The sequence below is a fragment of the Carettochelys insculpta genome, chromosome 11, assembly GCF_033958435.1.
Source record: "Carettochelys insculpta isolate YL-2023 chromosome 11, ASM3395843v1, whole genome shotgun sequence".
NCBI classification, from domain to species: Eukaryota; Metazoa; Chordata; order Testudines; family Carettochelyidae; genus Carettochelys; species Carettochelys insculpta.
The window spans coordinates 34,456,355-34,478,132 of NC_134147.1; the positions used below are offsets into that span (position 1 = coordinate 34,456,355).

At 39.8% G+C, this 21,778-nt stretch overlaps 1 protein-coding gene across 1 annotated transcript in view; it reads right to left on the reverse strand.

Annotated features, from left to right (window-relative positions):
- Positions 1 to 269: 269 nt before the first annotated feature.
- ARL8B (ARF like GTPase 8B) overlaps positions 270 to 21,778 on the reverse strand; it is a 39,826-nt gene continuing 18,317 nt past the window's right edge. The window contains exons 3-7 of the mRNA XM_075004812.1: positions 20,252 to 20,325; positions 19,721 to 19,814; positions 15,096 to 15,163; positions 14,751 to 14,821; positions 270 to 11,739 (exon numbers count right to left, since the gene is read on the reverse strand). Coding sequence (XP_074860913.1) covers positions 11,690 to 11,739; positions 14,751 to 14,821; positions 15,096 to 15,163; positions 19,721 to 19,814; positions 20,252 to 20,325 — 357 coding nt within the window. The 3' untranslated portion in view covers positions 270 to 11,689. The remainder of the gene's footprint in view (positions 11,740 to 14,750; positions 14,822 to 15,095; positions 15,164 to 19,720; positions 19,815 to 20,251; positions 20,326 to 21,778) is intronic.

Here is a 21,778-nt window from a genome sequence, read left to right on the forward strand (position 1 = left end):
AGAAAAGGAGCCCTGTCTGGACAGGCCACAGCAATTTCGAAGTTCCATGGTTGGTAACATGCTAACAAGGCACTGAATATGTATTTCAGCACTTCATTAGTAATCTTTGAAATGGCCATTTGCATGGCCACTTTGAAGTTTTGGGCTAGTGTAGACAGCCCTAATTTTGGATAGTATCAAAACAAAAACAAAACAAAAAAAAGCAGTCAAGTAGCACTTTAAAGACTAACAGTAATTTATTAGCTGAACTTTCATGGGACAGACTCACTTCTTCAGACGATAGCCATACTAGGACAGACTCAATATTTAAGGCACAGAGAACCAAAAATAGTAATCAAGGTTGACGAATCAGAAAAAGATATTAAGGTGAGCAAATCAGAGAGTAGAGGGACAGAAGGGGTGGGGGGAGGGAGTCAAGCATTAGATTAAGCCAGGTATGCAAAAGAGCCCCTATAAATGACCCAGAAAATTCTCATCCCACTTCAAACCACGTTAATGTGTCAAATTTGAATATAAAAGTTCAGCAGCCTCTTTCTAGACCATTGTGAAAATTACCCTTCAGTAAAATGCAAATGTTCAGAATGGCCCAATCCATTAAAATGCTGGCTAACAAGTTTGTGGCTCAGGCGTGCTTTTGTGTCTGTTTTGTGCCCATTAACTCTTTGTCTAAGAGCGTTTGAAGTCTGTCCTATATACAAAGCATCTGGGCATTGTTGGCACATGATGGCATATGATGTTAACTGAGGAACATGAGGATGTGCCTGTGATTCTGTGAATAACCTGGCTAGGTCCAGCGCTGGTATCTCCAGAATAGACACGTGGACAAAGCTGGTAGCGGGTTTTGTTGCAAGGAAGAGTTCCAGGACTGGTGTTCCTGCCGTATTAGGATGTGGTTGTGGGTGAGAATCCTCATAAAATTGGGAGGATGTCTGTAGGAGAGAACAGGCCTGGCACCTAGGGCCCTCTGGAGTGTGGCATCCTGATTCAGGATAGGTTGTACGTCTTTAATAATGCACTGCAGTGGTTTGAGTTGGAGGCTGTAGGTATGACCAGTGGTGTTCTATTCTTGGCTTTTTTGGGCCTACCTTGGAGTAGCTGGTGTCTGCGTATTCATCTGGCCCTGTCAAATTTGTCTTTTTTTTTTTTTTTTTTATTTCTCCTGGTAGGTAATTCAGGTGGTTCTCCGAGCTTTAAATATTAAGTCTGGTATAGGTATGGTCCGAAGAAGGGGGTCTGTCCCACAAAGCTCACCTAATCAATTATTTTGTTAGGTCTTTGAAGTGCTACTTGATTTTTTTTTTTTTGTTTTCATATTAGGTTGGGAATGACTGCAGTAATTAGTGCATTTGACAGCTTTTCAAACAATACAGATGTCTTGTCAGTCTCCTTATAGGGTTATTGTTTATAATGCAATTAGTGCTTCAAAGAATCTCACTTTTCCACTCATTTTTAATCTCAAGAAATGCAGACAATGGTTGTGTGCGCTCCGACAGTCAGCTGCCATAGACTGAACAAATAAACTGTCAGCTCCTGCCAATTTCCAGCACAAACTCTAGCCATGCTCTAATACCTCCTGCACGAAACTTGCTATTCTCCAGTTAAAAATAAATTAGTTGAATTAGTTCAGAAAGATACAATAGTCCAGACTGGGAGTCAGGTGCTCAGTTTTAATTCCTTCTTGGCTACTCAACTCACTACAGCAATGAAGTCCTTAGGATTAAAAAAAAATAAATATTTAAGATGCTGGTTCCAGAAACTATGGAGGTAAGTGTAATCAATAATGCATGGGAGTTAGACATCTAAATACCTTTGGGAATCTGGGTTTAAATTGACTTCGAGCCTTAATCCAAGTTTCCAAAGAAAGTGCCTTTGGACTTCCAACCTTTAGTCTCACTTAAGTCAAAGCTCATACCTCAAGTTACTTTTGAAAATGGGACCATGACCTGGGTATTTTTGTACTAAAGCAAGTTTCAGTCCTCCCTTATCAAGTTTGGCTTTTACTAAAACACCCATTATAACAGCTTGCTGTTCTTCTGGTCTCTCATTTACCTTTTTTGCCAATTAATGTGATCTATGAAATCTGCCCTGATAACTATGAATTTTCAGATCTCTAGGAAATTAAAAAATGAGCAAGAAAGCTTACAATTCAAGGCTTAAACTTACTGAAGCAAGTATCAGGCAGGGCATGGTTTCCTCATAACACAGGGGAACATACAAGGGGAGGGCAAGCAAACTCCTCTATCCCTCTGGCTGGGATAGACGCACAGGATCCATCACAAGCACTGAAATTTAAAATTCCAAGCATATTTCTGATCCAACACTAACCAGAAATGGTTCCATTCTGACCCTGTGATTTACAGACGATAGCTTTCAAATTCAGCTCTCAAGTTACATTGATGCAACTTCTATTGATTTCCATGAGAAATCACATCCATCAAACTGCATTTGTAATAACTGCTGATTTGCTGCTGGCCCAGTTCCCTTTTGTAAAGGATGCAACCCAACTTCAAAGTGACAAAATAAGAGCTTGTTCTCTGTAGCAAGCCACAAGGTACTTTTCAGTGATCACACATTGTCGAGCATACTGTAAAAGTATTTAAATATGCTGTGAAATGCAGTCTATACAGAGCCTACTGTTCCTGCAGTATTCAACAATGGGATTTCCATCCACTCAACAATAGGCCAGTAAACAAAAAGCAGATGAAGACAACTTCAAAGTTATTCATAATCTTATTTGTTAATTTAAACACTTACCTATTAACATTTAGAAGCCAATAATTACATCAGTATCTAGAAGGTGCTCATTATGGGACATGCATCAGTAAGACTTTATATACATACATAATGCACAGACAATAGCACTTTTACAACATTTTCATTGTTGAGTTACTTTGTTTCCTCTATTTCATAGGCAGATATTGAAACACCAGAATAAATGAGAAGGTTAAGTGATGTGCATAACATCATGCAGCAAGTCAGTTTTCAAACTGGGTACAGAGGCCACATATCTTGGCTTCTAATTCAGTACTCCAAACACTAAGCGTATCACCAGTTTGATTACAAAAAGCATCCATAAAAGAATATGGCAAAACTGGGAGTAACCCTGGACATTTCAGTTGCCTAGCATTTTCCATTGTAGATGATCCATGTGACCTTTTTAGAAAAGCACTAACACTTGAACTTTTAAATGGAACAGGGACAAAGCCCTTGGTTAGAGAACTGCCTTTTTCCTTGTCCTATGGAAATCCACCCAGGTTGATCTCAATATGTTGGCGATTTTTTAAACCACTTTCTCTCACTGATGTTGCTCAGGAACATTTTTGACTGCATACCAAAATAAACTGAATATGAACATTCTAAACAGGCCAGGCCCATGGGAACCCTGGAAACCACTGGATCAGCTGCAGTAGCGATACAAGAGGATGAGAGAGGAAGGGAGGCAAGTCACATTGTGCTCTCTCCTCCCTGTCTAGCTACACATCTCAAAACACACATGTGGTTCCACTGAGACTGCACATGTGGCAGGACCTGTTAAAATATTTAGAACATTACACTGAAAACCTATAATAAGAGAAGTTGCAAAGTTAACCTCTCATAAGAAAAATGCCCAATTTAAATCTTCCCAGTGGCAGATGTAGCTTTTAAACAGTATACAGCAAAACTGTGATTAAAAGTTAGTGGTCCAAGTACAAAATCTATTATCTTTTACCAATGGGGGCATAGAGGTAAGAACCCTCTAATCACATTGCGTGCCCCTTTAAAAATAAGTATGTATATACATGATTGCTGAATGAATGTGTATTTTATTACCTTTAAGTGACAATCAATAATGTATTACCACAGCATATACTTATTAAGCTCTAGCACCACTAAAGATATGGCCGTATAAAATGTACTGTGGTTTAGTGGAGACCAGCCTTCAGCAAACTAACATTTCAGGGACAAAAAAAAAAGTTGTTTAAAAAATGGTGCATCCGTTGAAAGACTAAACAAGAAAAAAAAAATCCATCCATTTTAAACCAGTCACATGGTTAATTTCTTCCTTGAGGAAAAACTCACTTCCCTTACCACCTACATTTTTACTATTATCTTTTTAGAAGTTTGGCCTGAGTGCAAAGTAAAATAGAGCCAGTAGGGAGCACTGTCCAGGCATGCCACCTGTGAAAAAAATTTGTCTTCCTATTTTTGATTACTAGCAAAACAAAACCAAAAACAGTACCATATAACAGGACATCTGCAGTAAATGGGCAAAATATTAAGTCAGTGATTTAGCAACCTGACGATTACTGGGTTATCAACTTTAAGGAAAAGAAGTCTTCTTTAAAATATTGTAACTATGATACAACATATTCTACATCAGCCAAACAGAGTATTCAAGTGTGCACGTACATACACATGCACAACCCTTAAATTTGTTGAGACAACTCCACCTACTAGGATATATTCCCCAAAAATCACTAATCCTGGCAGCAGGAACTATATAGCTTCTTTAATTTCATTCAGATGAAGTACTGGCCAGACAAGCATTTCTCAAGCCAAAATGATGAGGTGTGAATCTCCCACAACTTAAAAGAAGTTTCACACCATCAAGTTCTTTGGATGCCTACATGCAACCCCCTAAACCACAGTCTACAGCTACTGATAGAGAGTAGGATAACATCCACTGATCAATCCTCGTGCCCTGTTGGGAGATTTCTGACAAATTACAAAGACTCTAGAGTGGCCATCGGCTCTAAATAATTAGGATACCATACAAACACTAAAAGGCCACCAAGCAACAATGAAAGCATGTTTAAACGCCCCACATTAATTAAATGCATATTTGTAGGAGTTTAATTCGCTGGCTCTATATCTTACCAGGTTTTCCTTAGGGACATGCCAATGCTAAGACCCAACATGTACAACTTTAGAAGTTTCAGAACTTATGGCTGAAAAATAACCCTTCTTCCATTTAAGTTTTGCACTTTTTAGAGGTAACTATTCCTCCAAAGCATTTACAACCTTATCATTTGGTTACCTTACGACAATTAGTCGAGCTCAGCTATTCTCATTGCCAGAGCTGACTATAGCACCTAAGCCAAGAGGTTTCTGTCTAACACAAGGCATCCCTTTAAAATGATTTCAACCTGAAAACTGCTGCAAGTGCCAGTTAACAAAAAGGCAGATCACAAATCTAAAAACTAAAGAGGACAGAGTATGCAGTACTGGATATTCTAACTGGGCTTTATGAGAACAAATATGTACACCTTAAATGTAGAGAGAATTTAGGTTACCTCCTAAACACAGTGCATCAAACCAGTGGCAGATTAGGCCACTCATACTTTCCAGGAATAGTTTCTAAAAATCTGTTAGTTTTGGGGTAAAGACCTTTGGCAAAATGTTTAAAATTTGGTGATTTAATTGAGGCACCGAAGAGACACTGTTGATGGGCCAATGCAGATGAAACATAAGATAGCACTGTATACAATGAACTACTGACACGCACTTAACCTTATCCTTTCTCCAAATTTCATTACTACTGAAGGGCACTTGGTCTCAAATCTTAACTGTACCAGATAAAAGTTAGATTAAAATCAATAGCCAATTTCATATAATACTTAGCTACCTTTCCTCTCAATAGGAGACAGGGGGTTGTCTTATGCCAATAATCAAGGACTGCTCCAAGACTGAAGAGTGTGATCAGCACAGATGTGTACTCAACGTTACCTCTCTCCGTCTGCACAGACCAGACTAGTCACCTTTTGACATGCCCCCCCCCCTTTTTTTTTTTTTTTTTAATAGACACGCATTTCAGTCAGTGAACTGGATCAGAAATAAGGTTTCAAGGCAGAAACAGCTGATGTATTCAAACAGATTCAATGGTGTTTGCTCATTACCTTGCAAGACTGATGTAGATTTGTTCTTTTGACTCCTAGCCTACAGTGACACTGTAGCCATAACTCATTTATGCAATTTGTGCAACACAAGTTATTTTGCGTTAACTTAAATTCGAACTGTGCTGTTCAAATGGTACCAAAGTTCAAAATAAGCAGCTATGTTGAAGTTTCTGCTACCCTTCTTACAAAGAGTAGGGGAAACAAAAGACAAGCTTTAGCTGGTGGGTTGCTATTTCGGGATACAATCGTATCCCAAAATAGCAACCAGTGTAGCCATGACCCTATAGATTTAACAGGGCATTGTTAATCCCTTCCTTGCACTTCATATTTAATAGGAGGGTCATTGATTGACTCAGCAATTTATGAGTGCCTGCCTACAGAAATTTGCCTTAGCCATGTAAAAATGTGAGTTCAAGCATCTAGCTTACGATACACATCTATTTTGATCAGTGCCATTTCCCCCCCCGCCCCCCCATCAATATGCTATACAGTTTCAGAATGGAAACTTAGTTACACAGATAGCCAAGAACAAACAGTGAATATATTTATCCTTCATAATAAGCTGCTGTAATTACAGCATTTAAAATCTTACCGTACAGCACCTCCCAGCAATACAGCAAAAGCACTCATATAGCCCACCTCTGCTTCCCTCCCCTAAATCTTGCAGGCTTATCATACTTAAAGTAGTGCTAAAGTGGACAGCCCTAAAGATAAAAGCCATCTTAAGTAGGATCCATATTACATGGTTGCAACAAACCAAGTACTCACAGCACTCATTGCCTTAATGGAGTTGGAGCAAGTGGGTAAATATACTGTATTATCTTACTTGTGGAGGGGTGGACTCCCACTGAAGTGAACAACTTGACCCTAAAACACTTGGCAAGGATGCCTGTAGTACTGCAGGTACATAGGGGTATTTGGTGATAAGTGTGGCCCACCACTTTAAACTGATGGGGTAATGGAACAGGAACTGTAAAGTGTCCTTCTACAAAAGCCCATAAATAACAGGACCAGAACAGAGGCAATTGACGTGTACCAAAATTTTTTCATCTTACATTGAGGATGGTTGAAAGCAATAGCTATTAAAAATGAGCTTTGTTGGGATCAATGGTTCCTTCCTCTGCTCGTGGAGGGACAACAGGAGGTCAATGGGAAAGAATCCAGTTGGTAACTGTTCATATGGGCACAGCTCATGATGCCTCAGAAGCATGTTCTTAGAGAAGATCACTTGCAAAAAGTTTTTCCTGTCGCACAAATCGAAGGGCAAGAGAGAATGCTGAAGATGCTAGAAGCAAACTGCTAATTAGGTAAGTGACACAGGATTTTGGTTTGATGAAAAACACTAGCCCACCTTGTGTGGGGAGCAGGAGCTGTATTGTGCGAAAGGCCACCACCTGAGCAGATGTGGAAGTAAAGCTTCATGAGCCAGGCTGGCTGCTGTTAAACTCATCACAACAGAGGAGGGTAAAGAAGGAACACATGAGCATTCCAAGTAGAATCAAGATGTTAAGAAAATTAAGAAACCGAAGGACAGGAAGAGAAATTATTCAGTTGCCTGTACACCAATGCTAGGAGCTGGTGCAACAAGAATCAGAACTGTTCGTCTGAGCATAAACTGGTATAAATGAAAAATTGTGCAATGATGCCCATGATTGTAAAGTTAAAATCATGGACCATAATCTGTGTAGGAATCAAAAACTGTGCAAAAGAGAAGGGGGAAGAGACAGATAATGGTATTACCTGTTTGTGTCACTGATAATTCAACATAACATCTGAAGTGTGTAGGGATCAGTGTCTTATCAGATAGAACAAAAAGAAGATTAGTTGGCATTTGCTACAGACTACCAACCAACACCAGGGAACAACATGAATAGTTCCATCTATCCTTATTTCTAATGTATAGCAGGGAAAAAAAGCAGCTCAACTATGAGGGACTCAAATTTGAGTCACACACTAGAGGTCGCATGCTGCCAGTATTAAAACATCCCTGGAATTTTCTGAATATATTCAAAAACTTCCTACCTAAAAAAAAGGTGTTGGATTCAACATCAGGGAATTCTGTTTTAGACTTTGTCTTCACATAACGAGGGCAATTGGATCAATATAGTCCAGAGACAAGTCACCATATTTAGACTATGCAAACAAAAATTCTAGATCAGCGATCATATGCTAGGTGCTTTATAAGGGCTAATTTCACAAATCTGAAGACAAGAAGTCGTCGTCACATGGGAGAAAATTTAATCAGTAACGTGAATAATTGGGAATCATCTCAGGATGATGTTAAAAACTGCAACTATTAAAGATAAATATTTTAAAAATCAATATGTCTAGGTATTTTACATATAAGAATTTGAGAGGATTGAGGAGCCTATTGGAGCAGTAATGTTGATCATCAGCAAGTCTCAGCACCAGGAAAGTTCCAGAAGAAAACTACTGTTCTGCCAATATTTAGAGAGTGACTAGGTCATCCTAGCCAGTTTTAGGCTCAGTCTAACATCACTTCCCCGCCCCCAAAAAAAAAAAAGTGTAGTGCCTAAACAGGAATTAACAAATGGAGCATACATAATGCTAGTCAACATGAGTTTATAGAAATCTGATCATAAAGTAATTTGATATTTTGATAAAAGTTTAGCCAATACAGGTAATAGCATTAAATATATCCAGAAAACCATGAGACATTTGACTTAGTAATGCATGACATTTTGATGAAGGGAAACTAGAAATACATAATTAACGTGGCACACAAATGGACTAAGAGCTAGCTAACTGATGGATCTCAGTGTTTAACGGTAAACTGGGAATCATTCAAAAGCTGTGTTTTCTTGTTTGTTTGGTTTTTTTTGGAGGGAGGGGAGGAATGTCACACAGGGAATGACCCAAAAGAAAAAACACAAGCAGTCCTGTACCACCTTAAGGATTAACACATTCATTTTTCTGGGTGAGAACGCTTCTTCAGAGTAGCTACAGACTAACACTGCTGCTACTCTGACACAGGATGAGTTCTCAGCCCTACTCTATTTAAAATCCATATTAATGATCTGGAAGGGAAAAAAAAATCAGTTTTTGCTGATGAGAAAAACTGGGAGTGTAGTAAATAGCAAAAAGAGATCACCAATATTCTGGCCAAAAGGGCTAAATGCACTCCTTGGATGTCTGAACAGGGCAATTTTAAGTAGAAGTAAAAAAGTTTATTTCACCTTCATATTTGGCACCGATATGACTTTCAACAGTTCTAGCATCCATAATTCAAGAAGGATATTGATAAATTGAAGAGGGTGCAGAGAAGAGCCATGAGAACAATTAAAGGTCTGAGCAAACCCAGTCCTTAGAAATTGTTAAGCTAATAGATTGAGCTCCTTGACTAAGAGGATGTAAGAGGCAACCCGCTAAAAAGTACTTATATGAGGGACAAATATTGAATAATGGGCTGTTCAATCCAGCAGAGAAAGGTGTTATAATCCAACAGCTAGAAATTGAAGACAGACAAATTTACATCTTATTTCTATTCTGAATATAACAAGGAGAGCAGTTAACCCAATATCATTGTAGATTCTCCATCAGACAACTTTTAAATCAAGATCAGACATCATCCTAAGGAGATATGCTCTAACAATTATTTTGGGGAAGTTCTGTGGCCTGCCCTGTGTTATAAACAGACAATATGATAACAGACTGGACTGTTGTGATTTTCCCCTGAATCTAAGCAAGAAGCAATGAGTTCCATGTACAAAGAAGCAGTGAGTAAGGGGGCTCTCAGACTGACCAACCATTATCTCCATGCACCATGATATGTTGTCCATCGCTATATTTTGATTGTTTCATTTTAGAAGTTAATATAGTTAGTAGTTGGCCATGGCCCATAGAAAGACATTAAGCCAGACTAATTGAGGAGTCAGTGTCAATACAGCCCTCAAAATGTAAGTTTATTGAATAAAGCTGAAGAGCAATAAACCAACAATATGCATCCACCTAAATAAAAAAAGTCATTATTTACAAAGTTCAGTAATTATGTAAGTTGTTCACATGCAGAGATTAATGCACAGGTTAACAGCTGGTAGTAGTGTTTGGAGGCCATAAATTCTAAAAGCAGTCAAGTAGATACACACCAAACACATCAAGTTCAGCTATAGGCCAGTTAACTAAAGAGTGACCTGGTCCCCACAGAAAGATTCACACAATCTAGTTCAGTTTCCTTATTTTAGGCACAAGCAAAGTTGCTAAATAAAGTAACTGTAGCAGTTCACCCAGAACTAGTGTCTACAGTAGCAAGTTAATATACCCTTCTCTACAGCACCAACACTAGTATGGGATTAATAGAAACCATGCTTCAAAGAATGAAAAGAAACTAAAATGCAGGGTAGCTTTATGAATGGAGATGTGTGCACAGTGCAGTAGTTGGTACAGAACAGTAAGGCCATAGCAATTAATAACTGGTTTGTCTTAATTATGAGATGGACAAAAGTGCACCATCTCAATCTGTGTTTAGGTGCTGCTTAAAAGAATCACACACAGTGTGAGACAAGACAAGCAGGTGTACCATAGTTGTATACAATACAGTGGGCTACATTAACATTACTATGTGAACAAACCAGTCCAGTCATCTGTCCCTTTAAATATATACTGAAGTCACTGAGAAAGTATAGCTACAAAGACATTACAATCTTTAGTTTATACATACTTCTCTATACTGTAGAAGCTAATCAAGAAATGGGGTCAATTCATTGGCTCTCTTGTGCTTTGAGACAAAATGAAACATTTCAACTTATAACCTGTAGACTTTGCACATGATTACATTGAGCAAGCAGGCAGGTCTAGAGTTGTCACAATAGCTATTCCATAGCACCAGGTGAAACTGTGCCCAGCTACTCCATGAACAACAGATACTTGACTAGACAGTTACACACATGCAGTACTGAAAGTCAATAATAGGACTGGTTACCAAAATAAAGTAGTTTGCATATCATGCAGCAGCTCAGATTTGTTCTGGTGTTTCAATCATTTAAGCATCTGGGTGATGGGGGGGGGGGGGGGAAAGAAAAGGAAAGCATTTGTGGCAAAGCGATACTCAGCAATTTCTTTAGCCTGCTAGAACACTTCACCTCTTGAAAGCATTTAGTAAAATATTCCATTTTGAAACCTATAAAACGTTACACAAAAAGGACAATAGAAATAAGGATATGGACAAATACAAGATTTGGCTTGTCTGTTTAAAAGTGACTACATAAAGTCCCACCTGTAGAAGAATTAGTGATGACCTAGTGCTCCCCTAGGCAAAGAGTTTCCATTTCTGAATTGTACAATATGCACCTCACACGCATTTGTGAGATAAAAATAAGTTAGCATTCTACATGTCACACAAAGGTTTTCTAAATGCCTTATATGGCACTAGAATCTTAATGCTGTGCAGTGCCAGCATCTTCAAGCCATTAAACCCTAGAAAATAAAACAGTTTACCACTTCTGAAAATAATCAAATATAAAAGTCTGGCCCAGAAAGACCAGAACAGAAAGGTACTCTGATTTAATATGGTATAGTGTTTTTTTTTTGTTTTTTTTTTTAAAAAGATTCCCCTGGCCCCACACATGCACATTCTTTAGACAGCTGTATAATAAACCCTTTTGTGCTGACTATCATGACAACTCTAGTTGATTCTTTGTGATAGGAACAGGAATATATGTCTTCAGCAGTGCACATGATAAATGAACTGAAAAAGACCATTTCTTGGATACAAAGAGCACTATTGGGTAGTAATTCATCATGGAGGGAGTGGACATTTCTGAAGTTATGGCCAGCTGGGAGATTCCATGAAGACTTCAGCTTCTTCTAGATTTTGAATGCTGAATAAGCCACTGAAGCGTGATATCTAAAGAAAAGAACCAAAAGAATCACTGGTGTAAGATTTTTCAAATACAGCTGAACATTTAGCTTCCGTTGAAAAGCTTGTATGAATGTGTGTGACAGAAGTTCTTCCAGGATCCTGTTCTCAGTACATACGTGAGAGATCTTCAATAATACCACAAGCAAGATGCATACAGCTCCCTGTCTCCCCCACAAAAGGATGTAGGTATGGGAAGATATTACATGAGCTTTCTTCCCCTGAGGCAGAATGCATACTTTAGCATTCATATTTGGAAGAACTTCCAGTTTTCACGCAACTTCTTCCAGAAATTCTACATTTCTAAACATGGATGAAGCAGTCTGAATATTTATGGACAGATGGTCAACTACAAAAAGCCTCTGAAGTTTCCAGGAAAGGTAAGAAACATCATGGGGAGAGAACTGAGTCAACTGCTTAACACACTATAGTTATTAGAGCAAGCCTGATCCATTAGAACACATGAAAACAGCAATACAGACTACAAAGTCTGCTTATCTAACACTAAATCCCTCAATTCTTTTTTCCTCTGTGGACTTTAACCTCCTGATGGACTAACTGGATGATTTAGTCTGGAGTTGTGGGTAAAAGTTGGTAAAATACATGCAACATTTCAGGTACATGCTCATCATATTGTTCTTAAGATATGAGACTGAGACAATAGAGAAAGCAAAAGGGAACAGCTTATGTAACAAAGTAGAGTACTATGGGAAACTGCAGCCAGTTGAGCAAACTTCACTCAATGGCCATTTCCTCGAAAGTGGCATGGTAATACAGGGCCTGAAATATGCTAATGAGGTGTGGATGCAGATTCCCTACACCTATTAGCATAACACCACATTATTTGGAGTCCGGAAGACCGTTCTTCCAGACTCCAAAACATGTAGAAGCGTGGCCCCGGGGGGAGCTTCTGGAAGGGAAGAAGGGGCCTCCGGAAGAAGCCCCCCCAGGGCCGCACTTCTACACATCGTTTTGGAGTCTGAAGAACGGTCTTCTGGACTCCAAATCACATGACGTTATGCTAATTAGGCATAGGGAATTTGCACCCACGCCTCATTAGCATATTTCAGACCATGTGTTACCATGCCACTTTTGAAGAAAGTGGCCTGTGTAGGAACGGCCAATGGTTGTAATCTTTGTGAAGTCATGACCCAGGAGAGAATTGTAGCTTGTTCATATGAGGCCCACATGAGGTCTCTGTGGTAGGAGAGAGACTCTTGGGAACTTTCTCTCTGTAAAGATTTTAGGCAAGTGATATTACAGACACAGGTGTAGTCATTGTTTGTCATAAGCAGAAAGTGAAAGGACAATCCAAAGGGATTATTATGTCAATACCCTAAGCAATCACAGGAAGATGTATGAACAGCCAGAAATACAAAGCCAGGACACCAAGTTTATTGGTTTGGCAACATGCAGATAATCTACGTTAACATCCTTATGCTTGAACCCCAGTTAGAAGGCCTGATTTCAGAAAATGCAATTTGAAGATAAATGTTAGCTACATTCAGCTGAAGTGGAAACAATGATAAAGAACTTCTGTACAGGAACTTTTTATATGCTGGTCATCTGTTACCTCAAATGGTTAAAGGCATCATATGACAATCTAGCTTCTCCCAGATCATGGTACTGCAACAGCCCTGTAGGAGTTGCAACACTAATCATTTAAGGTCATGTAATCCTCTAGCATCAAAATGCTGACCTGTACCCATAGAGTAGATGGAACACTTCACACTTTATCTAGCAAAGCAGATTGCACACTTCTCCTCTGATGCTTCTTGGTCAGAAGGAAAATAAATGCAACACCCACTACTGCACCAAACAAGTGAGATTTGTTATGCAAAAAGAAATTTCAGTATGCATTCATGTTTCATTTCCTCTGAAAAAATAATGGATAAGTGTCAATGAAATCAATTGTTTCCTGAGCACTAGAACCTAGCAACAGTTCTTTTCATAAACCTGCATGCATTATTTCAAGTTACCTTTCTTCAGACTTGGTGCTGTACAAACAGTACCAAAGTTCGAAATAAGTGCCTGTTTTGAAATTTCCACTACCCCTTTCATGATGAGGGGTAGTGAAACCAGAATACCACACTCAAAATAGTGCTGCTATTTCGAGCACAGGGAGTAGCCAGAGTTGCTATTTTGGGATAACAATGTATCCCAAAACAGCAACCACAGTCTACACCTAGCCTCACAAATTAGTTGCAACCTGCAGCTCTGGAGCGACAAGCAGCTGTTGAAGGACTTTTGTGGCTCTGGACACTATAATTGCAAAGTTAAAACACTTCCTAATTTTCAATAAATGGTGAATGTTTAAAAAGCCCAAAAATGAACAACTCATATCAAAACAACAAATAATATGTGATCTTGAAAGGTTGGATACTCCCCCTAGCATCCTCCAGAGAGAAGTTTCAGAAGTGAGACACAGGAAGACAGTGGAACAAAACACCCAAAGTGTAAGGAAATACAATATGCAAGAAGTTTGTGAAAATCCTACAGTAAACATTTATCACATTACAAATCATTGCGTGTGCACACTGTTCTTAAAATAGGGGTTACAAAAAAAGTATGGCTTGACGTAAGGACCATCTCAAACTCACATGCATTGCAGCTCTTAACTTGTTGGGAAAAAAGAAAAAAAAGTCTGATTTTGCTATTTCGATTGCCGACCCTTGGTTTAAATATATGAACTACTGTATTCTACACAGCAGTATTTAGCTCAATTTTTTATTGCTAGTTTGCAGCTTGTAATTACAGACTAGCTGAAGTAATGCAATAAACTTCACCAACTGAATAAAAATTGTAAAGAAGCACTGAAGTTGACTTAATTCCTTTAAAAAGCATAAATTTACATTAGAGACTGAGGATGTTACTATCATAATTTTTTACTGTACAGTACTTCGATGAAAATGGCTCAGACTCATTGCCTGTGTCCAACACCAATAAGAGGTAAGAGTCTTCGTGCATGTCTAATCTGGCATTTCAGTGTTAAGTATTACCTATATTATCCTTTTCTTTGCATGAAATTGAATAGCAGCAAATTTCTCTGTCCTGAATAGCAGCCAGATTCCTGGAAGAGAGGAGATGTCATTAACATTTGGTGATGATAAAGCAGGATCTTATTCTACATCAGTCACTTCAAGGTTTCCACAACTATCACTAAATCTACTGCATGCAAGCTGATTTCTTTACTGTGTTTCAAGCCATCAACTGCAAATAAGATATCAGAGCAATAAGCTGAAATGTACTAATTATTTTCTATGGCCTAAGTGACATCCATAAGAATTTTAGTAAGTTAAAATTCCACTAATATCTCCCTTAATTACATTTTCTTTGAGACTTACATCTTTTCAATTAGCTGCTTCTCATCCAGAGCATTAGGAAGGTCTCTCTTGTTTCCAAGTACAAGAACCTAAAACCATGGATATAAGCAACAGTGATAAGCATTACACCATTGCTCTGAACAACAGGGAGCGATCAGGTAGGGATGTACATTTTACTTTGAACAGACACAAAACATTGGCCTGTCACATTCGAGGTACTGTAGAAATAGTTGGATTTGATTGTGTGTGCGCATGCGCACACACAGAGTCTAGTCTACTTTATCATTAACGTTTCAGCTGTTATAACACCAAAGGTCAAACCAGAATCCTCAAGGCAAGATTAGGAAAAATCACTTGCAGAGGTTCCCTCACACGTCCTTTATGCCTGGCTTTAAGATGATCAGCAAATCCTGTGTCAATTTCCTGTGCTTTAGGACTCCTTTTTTGGATGTTTGCCATTTTTCCACCCCTTGCCCTCTATCTGTTGATTAAAGAGTGGATTCTCCTGGCTTGTCTATATGATTATGGGGTTTACCTTCATACCAAGTTTCCCAGATTTCTGCTTGTGTTTCTAAATTTAAATTGCGGATTATGCTTTGCACCACATTTGTAATTTATTGGCATAAACACAATATTAATGGCTAGAGGCCTGAGCCATAACAAGGCCCCATTGTGTTAGCTCTTGTACACAGTATACCTGTCCCCTACCCTAACAGATTTACCTGTAGTATGTCCTGGAAAAAAACAAAACAAAAAAAAAAAACACACAATTCAGATGACATTATAGATGACGACGTACCTAAAGCATGTGACAGATAAGTTATAAAAAATGCAGTGATATGCTACAGCAGGCATTGTTGGCAATTAGCACTTTCACAAGCTAACTTGACCATGAAGAACTAACCTTATCTGCTTAAATAATTCTGCCCTTTAATCCACAAATTTGGATCTCACACTGGTTTGACATTGAGTTGCATTGAGTTACAAATCTGCCTAAAACTGAATAGGTTTACAGTGTTGTAGCTGTATTGGTTCCAGGATGAGGCATACAAAAAGGTAGGTGAAGCACTCTTATATTGGACCATTTTCCATTAGAAGCATTAGCTACACAGAACTCTTCTCCAGGTTGGGGAAAGAAGTAGAGTGTCTGAGGTAATATATAATTTGGGACAGACTGTTAACCAATTATATTTTCATTCCCTATACAGGGCATGTGAACTTTCTCCAATTTGCAGCACAACTTCAAACCACCACATTGCATTGACCAAATTCTCTCCAGATTACTCCTATGCCAACATCACTTCCTGGACACCAAAATTTGCTGAAGCAACGGAACCCTACCAACATCAGTAAGCACCAATAACCCACCCACCACCACACTTGCCTTTCTGGACAGAGCAACCACTACACGCACACCAAAGTAGTGTGAGCTACAGCCAGGTACTCAGATACCAAAAAATATGCTTCAATGAGAAAGTCTTGGATACATACTTTAGTATATCTAAAACCACCTTCATCATAACAAGGACACTTTGGATAAGTGAATCACATCATGGAAAGAGAACAAGAAGTCTTGTGGCACCTTGCAGACTAAGATATTTTGGAGCATAAGCTTTCGTGGGCAAAGGCCTGCTTCATCAGATGCATGAGTGGGGCAGGGGGGTTTCAGAGGGGTATCTAAAGAGTGGGATCCTAGAAAAAGGGAGGGCCAGAGCTAAAAAGGTCTATTCAGCAAGGTGGACATGGCCCATTATCAACAGTAGGTATCAAAAAAGAGTTAAAACACAAGTCAGACCAGACGGGAATATGAGCCATTGTCAGAATCTAATGGGGAGATCTTAACACCCAGGGCAGAGAAGCTGCCTTTGTAAGCTGTGAGCCAATCCCAGTCTCTGTTTAATCCTTGGTTAATGGAGTCAAATTTGCAAATAAATTGCAGCTCAGAGATTTCTCTCTCTCCATTTGATTTCTGAAATTTCTTTATTTCAGGACTGCCACCCTTAAATCTGCTACTGAGTGTCCAGGGAGATTGAAGTGTTTCCCCTTACATATAAGCTTATGCTCCAAAATATCTGTTAGTCTATAAGGTGCCACAAGACTTCTTGTTGTTCTTGAAGCTACAGACTAACACGGCTACCTCTCTGATACTTGTCATCATGGAAAGAGCAACCTAAACTCCTCCATGGAATCTGCTTCAATGAAGGATAAAACCCTTTAGACAACACACCCCTAATTGTCACTTAACATCCCACACTAGAGTCCACATGTGTCAAGAACAGCTCACAACCCTGAGTACCAACCTCAAGATAGTGTGTTTAGAAAGAGGACAAATCCTTGGTTGTGCTGTCTATGCCTAGGATTTCACCAAGTATCAAGCGTGAACTTCATAAGCACTCCAACATTCTTAACATGATAACAGATACCTCTGCATACACTCATAGATACCTTTATATACACTGCTTTATCTTGTCACTTGGGCAAGTGTAGCCAGACAAAGTCTCCCCCTTCCAAGCCAGCTTGCTCACTGCCCCCTGCCCCACTGAGGAGCACACAGGGCATGGAAACAGCTGTTGACAGCACAGTCTTTGATGCCTTTCATTAAGGCCCAGATGTGCTAGCTTATCGTAACCCTGAGAAACAAAGTACAGATAAAAGGCTAAACAGGCCAAATTGTCAACAAGAGGGGGGACACCCTCAAGAAATCACCCCAGCTGGCATTGATGGATATGATGACCACACAGCCATCCCAGAAGAGGAAGTCTCCGCCCACACAAAAAGAATGTCCTGTACTCCTAAATTGCTTATCTCCTGTCTTACAAGTGCAAATTAAGTAAAAATTGCCCTTGTAACAAACTGGCATCACAAAAGACAGACCAGTATGATCTGGCACCTTAGATAAGAAAGGGAATACGTAACCCAAAGAGGGGTATAAAAGGTGGGCCCAGCAGCACTCTAACTTTGAGTGCATTCCACCAACTACCTGCTGGTCAGGTCAGGTGATTGCCTCCCGAGGTCCGCAACTGGGGACGCCCAACCTCGTATTTGTCTTTCCGCGAAATTGAGTGACCGATCCAGCTTGGCTACGCTGGTCGAGAGACGCAGAGAGGGTAAGATATACCCATGCTAGGTCTCCTTTCTTTTTGTGCACAGCTAAAGAATTAGAGCTCTGTAACTAGATGTCGTTGTATCAAGATATCATTGTGTTAGATGGTAACAGATATCTTTGTATTGGATTGTAACGTAACTTGTTAACACCTGTACTTTGCTAGCATAAGTAGACAATAGCCTTTTGTAACCACACGCTTATAACTGTAGCTTAATAAACTTGTAACCAGTTAAGATCTAAGCCTGACTGCTGTTACCCTTTTGTCACTACAACAAAAAACTTTAACCGTTTGGTTACCACAGCCTGGCCATAGGTGAGAGTGCTAGGAGCTCCCTGCTCTAACAGTAAAAAACTGGATTGTTTAGGACCCAGGGGAATCCGTCAGTCTGTGTTGGCTGCTCGCAGCAAGGAGCTCCCTGCTCTTGCAGTTTTAAACTCAGATGATAACAAGGGCATAGTTGGTACCTCACCGTACATTACCCGGCCACCGGCTAACAGCAAGCCTGACATGATAGACAAGGGATGGAGACCCTCTAGCCCATGACGCCTGGCCAGCTGCTAATTTAATCTGTCCTGTGGTAAGTCTCCCTTCTGCCAGCCAGAAGGCTGAGCCTTGGTCTCCTCCCTGCCTGCAGCATAACCCTCTGATCCAGCCCTGATCCCAAGGTCAGCACATGGAGCCAACTACCTGTCACCCCACAGGGACAGGCTGGCTGCGTCCAGGGTCAGCAAGGAGTAACCTGCTGTGCCACCACCTGTGAGATGCCTGAGGTAAGTGCCCCGCATCTCTGAGCCCCTCCAATACTCAAACTCTTGCCCAAACCCTGGCACCTGCCCCCAGTCTCCTGCCCTGACTCCACTTCTGAATTACAAACCCCTTGGCCCCAGCCCAGAGCCTACAGTTCAACCCTTATCTCAGGGTCCATTCCAGAGCCTGCACCTCTAGTCAGAGCCCTCAACCCATTCTGCACCCCACCTCTACTCCAGCTTAGAGGCCCGCCCCCACCTTACATCCTCAACCCCACATTTAGGCTCCATGCCCTGAGTCTGACTACCACCTCCGGGGCTTGTGGGCGTTCACATCTTATAAGTCTTTCCTACACCCCTCTCTTCTGGTCTTGAAGCAACCAAACCCTCTCAACCTCTTCAAGCTCATCACCACAAGCAAGCTCCCCACAGGCCAGGACACACCATATCAATGCCATACCACAGGCTGGCAGAACAGATATAAAACCACCATCAATTCCTCTCCCCAACCCACCTTTCAAAATTCCTGGGTTTACCTGACTCACATGTGGCATACCTCAACCAATGCATTAAATGCCCCCAAAACTGTGTTAAGTTATCTGCTTAATAACCTGGCCCAGTTTACATTTACTTCAGATTCTCTGCTCCTTCCAAACCTGAAGAGCAGCTCTGCATAGCATGAAAGCTTGTACCTTACAACATAGAAGCCAGTCCAATAAAAAGGTATTATCAAACCTACCCTTTTCTCTCAGATACTGTGCATGTAATGTTCAAGCCGGGGTATACTACTTACAGGGATTCCTTGCAATTGTGGTTTGTCTAGAAGGTTATGTAGCTCATTTCGAGAGGCTTCTATCTTCTCACGATCTGCAGCATCTACCATATATCTTTAAAAAGATGTTGGAAATTCAGTTATTCAACAACTTAAGCAGGTTTATAAAAAAGTTGTGGAAACTGAGGAAATGGCAAGTATTAAGTTTCAGGACCATCCCAAATACTCGTCAGCCAAGTAGAGCTTGATACTTTTCCCTTTTAAAGTTTACCAGACATGACTTTCATTACAATATAACTACAGACTAACGAAGGTCAAGCATATAAATTTTGACTATCATACGCTCCATAAGTAACTTTAAAAAAAAAAAAAAAAAAAAAAGATACCAATCTATCCTTAGTTCTTCCCAACAGCATTCAAAAGCTACTTTGGAGTGGCTACAACAGAAGTTTTAGACAACATATTAGTTTCCTAATTAGAGTGCAAACTAAGGCTTATTTCTCAGCTGCAGAGAGTAAGAAAAAAAAACTACAGCTGAGAGTCTGTACTTACACAATAGCATTAACACCTCTGCAATATCGCTCCCACATGCTTCGGAATCGTGGCTGCCCTCCTATATCCCAGATCTTCAAAAGAGGAAAAGCAAGTTTAGCCAGGTACTATGCTAAACCTAAACTTAGTCACCACAAAGCATAGTATAAAAGAACTATTAAGAAGAGGGAAGTGAAGTGCTTAAAAATATCCAATCCTTATGTCTTCAGTGACTTTTACAGTTTATTTCCAATGTAATGTTTTGGAAAGAGCTATCGCCAATCAGCAGGGTCAGTCAGCCACAATCTCCCCAACTGTAAGGCACTAAGGAAAAATATAGATGCTTACATCTGAAAGCTGGATGCCTCAACAAATTCACAGAGATTATAGAACTTTGGTATTGCCCTTCACACAGCAAAACAAGATGCAGCGTCTTTGTATTTTAGAACCATGTGCAAGAGTATGCAACTGTGCACTCTGCAGATGTGCTGAACTCAGCAGTCTGAGTGTCTCACTGAGGACTGACCAAAGGAACTCTGGTATATAAATCAAGAAGAACGATTACTTTCAAGTTGTACCTCCCTAGTTAAAGGCTCTTTACAGCAGAATGCATAGGAGAACAATTTACCACAAACGTCTTCACAAATCTGCAGACCAACTGACAAGAGTTTCACTGCATGTTTCCCAGTAAATATTTAACTATTTACTGGACCCTTGAACAATGACTGACAAAACAGAAGTAAACTGTTTTGTGGTAGTATTTCACAGTGTTTCTGTAGTTTGTTTCCAATTAAGCAGAATGCAGCATTATTAGGGGAAATGCTTGTAAATGTAACCATTTCTGAAGTTTACAAATCAATACAAGAAGCTGAAGAACCTCAGGCCATCCACATTTCACATCACTGTGGAGTTTTATATCATGTGTACCTTCAAACAGGGTCCACTTCATTCCTGAATCTACACAATGACAACTGCATACATTTGCACATGAACTGGGCTTTGCAATACAGTGTTCTGATTCAGGATCAACACTTGCATTTCCTGGATGAGTTTTAAGTTGCTCTGGTAATATATTAATCCTGGAACACAGAACTATTCAGTTCATTTCTTGCAGGAGAAATGACCAGCATAATTTTAGGTATAATGTTATGGGCCATTTGAAGAATTAAATGCAACTGAAATCACCTGCTTTCAAGCTTGTAGATTTCTCAAGAATCAGGGGCACAGGGAATAGCACACACAGGGGCACAAAGCACCAAGAACAAGTGGAAGGCTAAATCAGGATTGTAAATCAGAATGTATTATGTTTAATTAGTTGATTAAATTAAAAGAGACTAGCTAGAATACCTTTGTATTGTTTCTGCAGTGAAGTGTGTGTGTGTGTGTGTGTGTGTGTGTGTGTGTGTGTGTGTGTACGTACACGTACACTTAGGGGTCACAAACACCCAACTTACAGGCAAAAAAATTTTAGCCCTATGATACACACTTGGTATTTCTGGAGATTGAAGGAACGTGGGATGGACAAAGGTTCTCTGAAAAGCTAGGAGA